Raw genomic sequence first — 7,851 nt, 5'->3', positions numbered from 1 at the left:
AAAAAAAAAACGTGTCTCAGTAGGGTAGTCTTTCAAGTGTCTCTGGGACTTAGGGCCAATGGACTCAAGTGTTCTCTGAAATGCAGGAAGGATGATAAACCTGCATTAATGCAGGGTATTAAGGGACAAAACAGGCAGAGGAAAGTATAACAATGCTTATCTCTTTTCACTTCCCAGGGAGTAAGAGATGGAGAATAAGAGTCTAAGCTGAAAAAAGAACATGAACAGAATACAAGACAACTACCCAGAACCCAGAAAGTGAACAAAAAGTGAATCCTCTTTCAGTTGCTACAGGAGGATGCACAAAAGCTAGATCTGAGAATGTGTAGCATACAAATTCTTGCTTCCATTATTCTCTATATCACAACATTATTGTAACATTAACAGATATGCCTCATAACTGCTATACACAGCTCTTTGAACAGGCATGGCTTCCAAACGCAACTGATCTCAAACATTGTAGCCATCAATGTACAAGTAAAGAGAGTCGTTTCCATTAAACTTTGTTTTGCCATCTACAAGCTTCATTAGTCTGGGAAAAAGACTAATCAAACTATTATATATCACTCTCAAAGCACTAAACGCATATATATTCTACAGGGAGCAAAGAGGATAAAAAAAAATGGAATTTAACTTTAACTACCTTTTTCTAAAACAGAGTAATTTCATAAACCAGAGCGATTTTTTCATTTACATTTAATAATAATAAATGTAATAAACCCAAAAGAAACTGCAACATTATGCCTTACAGAACAAATGATTAGGCCTGTCACCACAAAAAATATGAGAATTAAAAACCACACAACTAAAACAATGAAATGGATGTAAAAAAAAATGTGCACTTATATATTAAACATTAGGCTCAGACATGAAGAGTGCCAGAGCGATGAAGCAGATGCCTCCACAGGCTACATGCAAAAAGCTTATTTTTTTAAAAATAATTTCTCCAGCATAAAGCTTTGTTCAAATAAAGCAAAAGTGAATTGCAGACTATGTCCACAGCAGGATGTGCACCAAAGACGAGAGAGAGAGGGAGAGGGCGTGCATTCGTCAAAATGAGGGCTTCTCGACAATACTAAAGGACAGCATCTCTTTAGCAATGAAGCTAACTAAACTGTCTGAGTGCACACCATTTTGCACTGTCCTGTTTGTACACCCCAGTGATTGTGTACTATCAGGAAAACGGAGACGGCCCATCTGTTAAAGTATTTTTTCTCTACAAAAACTACACCAGATGGGTGTGTTTTAGGTACATGTTTGTTGTGTTGCTGTGTTTAGTTGCTACAGTTATACAACAAATGTGACATACCGGGTTGCTAAGGTTAGGTGGTTACCCGCGGTTGTTTTTATTCCTCCAACTAGCATTTTCTCCACACAGAGATCATGCGGCTGACAAGTAACTAGAGGGCTTGCTCCTCGTTACGCTAAGGGAACAAGAGTGGTCATCCAGTCTCTTTTGATTTATTGACTATTGCGACCGGCCTACAAATCGTTTCATTTATTTTGCAGCTCCTACTACGTGAGCCCTGTCTCTATGCGTAACAAAGTTTTATTCAGTGTGTCTTGGTGGAAGCAGTGCTTTAAGAACATATTTTTGACTCTAGATAGATTTTACGCTTATACCAAACCAGCGAGAACCTTTCATAAACCACAGGTGATGAGGATCATTTTCCAAATGCATGGCAGATTTTGTACTAAACCACACTTTCATGAAGCATACGTACAGGCCATTCTGCATTGCGTCCTGAAGCTGCTTACCAGATAAACACACACACCTAACCCGACATTACCCACTTCGCAAGGGCAGACACTGAGCTCAGAGGCACACTGGGACATCTTCCAGAATTCCTTCCTCTAGTGGCTGCCCTCCGCCAGCACACACGGCTCACAGCCACGGACATGGTGCCCGCGCCTCTCTGCCGACAACGCCCCCAGCCCACTTTGTGCAACATGCAGGCCAAAGCAGCAGACGGACTGAGGCCCTTTACACAATCTGAGGGGGCAGACTTGATTAAAAGGTTCTTTAAGCGATTTCACACGTGTTTCAGTCTACATTTGTTGTCACATGCAGCTAAAACGTCTCCTCTCTATCCGTGAGCTGCCTGTCCCCTGAACACACTAAAAAAAACACGGTCTCTGTAGACAGCCAAGGTTCTACAAACTGTAACAAAAACAAACTGTGCCCACCTGCACCATGAAGCATACACAAACAGTGTTCTAGCCAACAACTGACAAGAAGGATTTTGGGTGGGGGTTGGGGCACAGAAGGGAGGGGACGGGTTGAGGAGGAGCAAGCTAGTCTAGTTTTGTTCTAAAATACTTAAAACGTCAACAAGACGTAACGTCACCCAACATCCCTTAGAGCACCTTTAAGATGACTATTTAGTACACACACACACGCACACGTTTGAGGAAGACTGAGGATTTGATAGAGTGAGGTCAACCAGAAGTGCACACAGATGTACCGTTTCCTATTAGTAAACTAAGTAGCAGTCACTTTCATTGTGGGCTTTTCATAAATCAGTGCATGCAGAAATGTGCACTATATATCAGTCCTTTCTGAAGAAAAAAAAAAATAAGAATCTATATCTGCAAGTAATGCATTCCCAGTCTTGCCTCGGCCTATAAATCCTGTACATTTCTGGAGAGCCAAGACCAGGTGCAAGTATTTGGAAATTAGCCACACCAGTAATCCTTGAAGACCTAGTTTTTACAACTTTGAAAATCCCCCATATTTCACACATCTGACACAGTAAAGCTTTCCTTTCAACCACACTCACGATTGTATGACATATCCCACAGAGGGTTAGGAGTTTAGTGAGGCTGTCAAAATGACAGTGGATGACTCCGCTGCCCGGCTCATACTCATCGGTCTTCAAAACAATTGCACTTTGTCACACAAGTAGACAAATTTTACTGGCCAAAGCCTATAACTGATGACTGAATACAGGCATTTCCTAAATTCATGCTTCCCATCTCTCCTCCACCTCTCCCCTTTTGTCCTACTCTGAGTTTGTCACTGGATTCCCAATTTGTTGTAGCACAAAACACCTCCTGGGCCTCTACAGCCTTGGTGTAAATATAGGCCTATCTGGAGTTTCGTACATAAAAAATAAAACATCTCATCTGCACTGTGAAAAACTACCAAATTTAACTAGTCCTAATACTTTGATGGCAATTGGGTGAAAAGAGGGCTATGAGTTATTGGCATTTAAAGTAATTCAAGTTATTAAAGTTATATATAAAACTCAAACCTGAGTGTGCACATTGACTACAACTATACTGAACCTACAGGTTTAGGCTGGATTAGGCTGAACAGGTTTTAACAGCAATAATATATGCAAGCAAAAGTGTCTGCAGAGCAAGGATGTCTTGCATAGGTTGACATCCAAGACTATCAGCTGTATGTCCTGTAGAGAGAAATAAACAAAAACAAAAACCTTGGTATACGGATGGCAAATATATTGATCTCGAACTAGTCAACCCGACCAGCCCTACTGTCTGAAACTCAACACAGCTCCAATACTGAACAATGCCAGCAAATAAACAGGAGTAAGGAAAAGCAAATGTTATAGACTGTAAGTAAATATGACAAGTAGGGAGGTCCCAGTCAATTTTTTTTAGCCCATATCTAAATCCCTTAATAGTTATAGGCCATCGGCGGATACCAATAATTTTATTTACCTAAATCTGACACACCTTATAAAAAAGGTACCAATTTAAAACTATTAACTGATAACTTGAAAAGCTTAAATGTATACAATATAAAAAAGAAACTGTAAGGATGCGACTACTGGAACTGTCGCCACGGTCAGCTGGAGAGATCTGTAAATCACGCTGTTGGAGTTGTTTAAACAACAGACACTCTGTCCACTTGTAGTTATACAAACTGTGTGTGTGAGTGTGTGTGTCAGACTTATGCTACTTACGATCTAGGCCGTTGACGTAGCGAATAGATACTTCACAGTGCCCCCACACAGCACTGACAATGGGATACAGTCTCTTGCCTTTTAGCCCTTTAAAAGCTACTCCCAGATACTGTCCGTCTACCATGAAGCTCAGTGTTCCTTCATCCATATCTAGTATTACTGTCAGAGAGTCTGGCAGCACAAATGACTCGTCTGGCTCCAGGAAACAGGGATATGTAGGTGCCGACGTGGAAACAGGACGGTTCTTTCCATCGTGGAAGAGTCTGTTTCGACCCAGGTCCCAGCCCCAGGACTCAGAGTCCGAGCCCACCAGGGCTGTGTAGCCCACCGAGTGTAAAGATGCTTCAGCAGTGGCCACGCCCACAACAGCGTGAGTTCCTCGCTGTCTCGTCGGCCAGTGAATCCTCCAAACATGGAGACCCCTGGTGTAGCCCACCTTCCCTCGGATACAGTCTGTACTCTGTGCCACTGGATGTCTGTGAAACGTCAGCTTGTCGTCCTCCTTTACAAAGACATTGAGGGACCGGTCGTCAGGGTTCCAGGCGTGACGAAGCTGGGTCTCGTGGCTGGCTGCAGGCATGTCCAGCAGTAAGTCCAGCCTAGGGGGCCGACAGAAATCTGGGCCCCGCAGTTCACGGCGTACTGGCCGATACGAGGGCTCCCCGTGTACATCCACTGACTTGATACTGCCAGATATCTTTTGGCCCATGGCTGGGTGGGTTCAAGGGAAGAAGGGACAGAGGGGAAGGAAACGGATGGACCAAGGGTGGTAATGAGGGGCCGGTAGGTCCTGACGTTACCTCATGGACGCAATGGCAACAGAGTGGGTCCTGGGTGGAAAGGCTCTATTGGACACACACGCCGTCTTCAGCCAGGGGAAATCCCACTCCTGAAAAAAACACCACAACACACACACACACACACACACACACACACACACACACTATGTAAATAGTTTAACATAAATCAGTAATTTATAGAAAGACAGGACACAGCAACTACTTCACCGCTTTTTTTGATTTGATTGAAAGGAGTATCAATGTCATTAGGTACTCCAATATGAAAGGTAAACTGACGCAAGTTTGCTGCAGACCTTTGAATAAAAAGAATATGTAATAATACCACAGGATTTTAGACTGTGGCTTGGCCAAATCAAGACATTTAAAAATGTGCTGCCTCTGACTCCAGGAATTAACAGTTTTCTGATGTTTTATAGACTAAATTATTAAATCAATCAAATTGAGAAAACACCCACCCCCCCCCCCTCACATTCAATCATTCATAACAATGCAACCTAAACTGATGACATGTAATTATGACTTAGTTCCTTTTAAGAGAGAAATTCTTTGAGCAATCCTCCAATAACAAAATACTAACACAGACCCAGGGAGGATTTGCGCAACCTTGCTGCTGACTTCCCCTGAATATAGTCATGCAGTATGCACTCACTCTTTGCCAATCACTTCCTCACCAAGCAAACTAATGTAGTGCAATCCAGATTTGTTTTTTAAGTCTTCCAAAATGTAATATGTACATGCTGAGCTTTTACAGCTTTCCTTGTAAGACCAAGTTAAGAGACACTGTTCCAAATGTGCTGTACTGACATTACACCTTGTACTCTCTAGCAAACTCTCCTACATGCACTCGCTCAAACGTTTCCCTCTTTCCCCTACAGTTTCGCAGGAAAGGACTCCACATGACTCTTTCAGAAAAAGTACAGAACAGTAATTGGTCCTGACCCACCAGGGGAAGCTTGAATCACACACATATCGGAATCTCATCTGGCAAATATTTGGAACCGCCAAAGGGATTCATTATTTTTGCCTCTGATCCATTAAAAACATTTTTTTTTTTAAAGTGTATTTTCACACATTACAGGTTTTGTTTAGAGTGTCTGTTTAAATGTCACAGAATAAATATGGTATGAATTGTGGAGGTAAAAGGAGACGCAAAATCCAGAAATAAAATATAACGAAAGATAACGTGACAAACGGGCAACAACACACAAGACAGACGACTCACACTTGCTGGCAAACAAATTACTTTACAGAACACTCTCTCATGCCATCTTATGACCACAATCCATAAAAAGTGACAAGCTCTATAATTTCCAGCATTAATGAATTCATACCAGACATGACGCATGAAGTCATTTCAGGACAAACAAGAGTGATATTTATCTCACAAGATTGTAATCACAGTGGCCATCGACCACTGAGTTGACATTTGTAAATTTGCTTGTGCAGGATACATAACAAAATAAAAGCTCTTACTGCTCATGCACACACAATTTGCTTGCAATTCCTCAAGCATTACTCCAGTGTGGAAACAATAGGCCAAACAATTAGGAGATGATTTATGGAAATCATGAGGGGCGGAGGGATAATGCAATAAGAAAGAGGAAAAAAAATCAGTTATATTTTAGTCCAGATTCAGTGACCAATTAATCTCTAATACAAACAGTGACATATACAGCTGTCAAGCCTGGAACGACACAACCCAGGGAACACACACACCCACACACCACCCACACACACACACACACAACAAACACACACAACACACCCACACACACACACACACACACACACACACACACACACACACACACCACCACACACACCACACACACACACACACCACACCCCACACACACACACACACACACACACACACACACACACACACACACACACACACACAAAATTCTAATAAATCTAATAAAGACATGCATAAAATAATTAGGCAAAACACAGGCTTTCGTCTACTTTATGAAATTATATCTGACCACCTTGTGTTTCATGTTCTAAGAAGCCAAAGAAGTCAAAGTCTATTTTTACACTATTATGTGTTAACTTTTATGCTTTTGTGTATTAGGCTTGTCATGGCGGTGAAAGTGGTTGGTAACACTAGCCACACACAATAGTTTCAATTGTGAAACCGTACGTTTCACACTTGTCTGCCCGAGTATCCTGCAGGGGTTAGAACATCAGCAGTACTTAAATAGAAATGATTGGATTTAAATAAGGGGAAAAAATATGTTATAATCTGCTAGTTGGTCCTGAACAGCCTATAAAAAACAGTATCCAATTCAAAAAATGTTTGGCTATATCCTGACTGCCTCAGCAATTAGGGATTCTGGCCAGAGGGTGTTTTGGAGAGCAAGACAGAGAGGCACAGCAGTGCTCCTGTCAGACTCTCCATAAAAACCCTGTGGGGATATTTGATGGCATCCACATGGAGCTGCTGTCATCAAAAAGGCACTTCCAGCTGGTGAATATCAAAAAATCAACTTGACCCCAGTGCTTGACCGTCAGTACCGCCTGTGATATACACCCACACCCAACAGAGCTGACGGTAACGGATTGAGCCTGTCATCTACAACATCGACAGACAAAAACAAAAAACATGTATTCTGTAAAAGGGAGGTTTTTTTTGTTTTTGTTTTTTACCCTGATATTGTGACATGCTGGGTAACAATTGTGGAATGAACCAATAATGGGTAAGCCAAGATCATTCCAGCACTTTCATCTGCTGCAGAAAGGATTACACAACAAATTTAATAATTTCTTATGGAAGAAAGCGTATCAAGCCCAGGGAGAAGACGGAATTTTCACAATAATAGCTGTAAAAACCCTACAGTCTTTTGATTTCCTAAAAACCTCATGGTTACTGCCTTCATAAAACCATGAAGGCAGTAACCAGTTTCTGAACCACACGCAATTTGCTAAGTAAATTTAAACTGCTGTGGTTACATCATAAATATTTTAATTTCTGTTGCCGCACATTTGTTCCTTTGTTTGGTCGGTACGTAACGTGTGGTGTTGGTGTAGATGCGTGTTTTAGGACAAAGAATTGCCACTCAAATTGTTGTCCATGAGTTTAAAGTTGGATATGTCAATCACTTTATTGTAAATTAAAA

At 41.6% G+C, this 7,851-nt stretch overlaps 1 protein-coding gene across 2 annotated transcripts in view; it reads right to left on the bottom strand.

Annotated features, from left to right (window-relative positions):
* Nucleotides 1-7,851, bottom strand: part of LOC116675418 (SPRY domain-containing SOCS box protein 4) — a 44,616-nt gene that overhangs the window by 9,415 nt on the left and 27,350 nt on the right. For both annotated transcript variants that reach the window (XM_032507248.1, XM_032507249.1), the window contains one exon: nt 3,930-4,818. In XM_032507248.1, the coding sequence (XP_032363139.1) occupies nt 3,930-4,638 (709 nt within the window). In that variant the 5' untranslated portion in view covers nt 4,639-4,818. The remainder of the gene's footprint in view (nt 1-3,929; nt 4,819-7,851) is intronic.

The sequence above is a fragment of the Etheostoma spectabile genome, chromosome 3, assembly GCF_008692095.1.
Source record: "Etheostoma spectabile isolate EspeVRDwgs_2016 chromosome 3, UIUC_Espe_1.0, whole genome shotgun sequence".
In the NCBI taxonomy this organism is placed as follows: Eukaryota; Metazoa; Chordata; class Actinopteri; order Perciformes; family Percidae; genus Etheostoma; species Etheostoma spectabile.
This window is presented reverse-complemented; position numbering and strand designations above follow the sequence as displayed.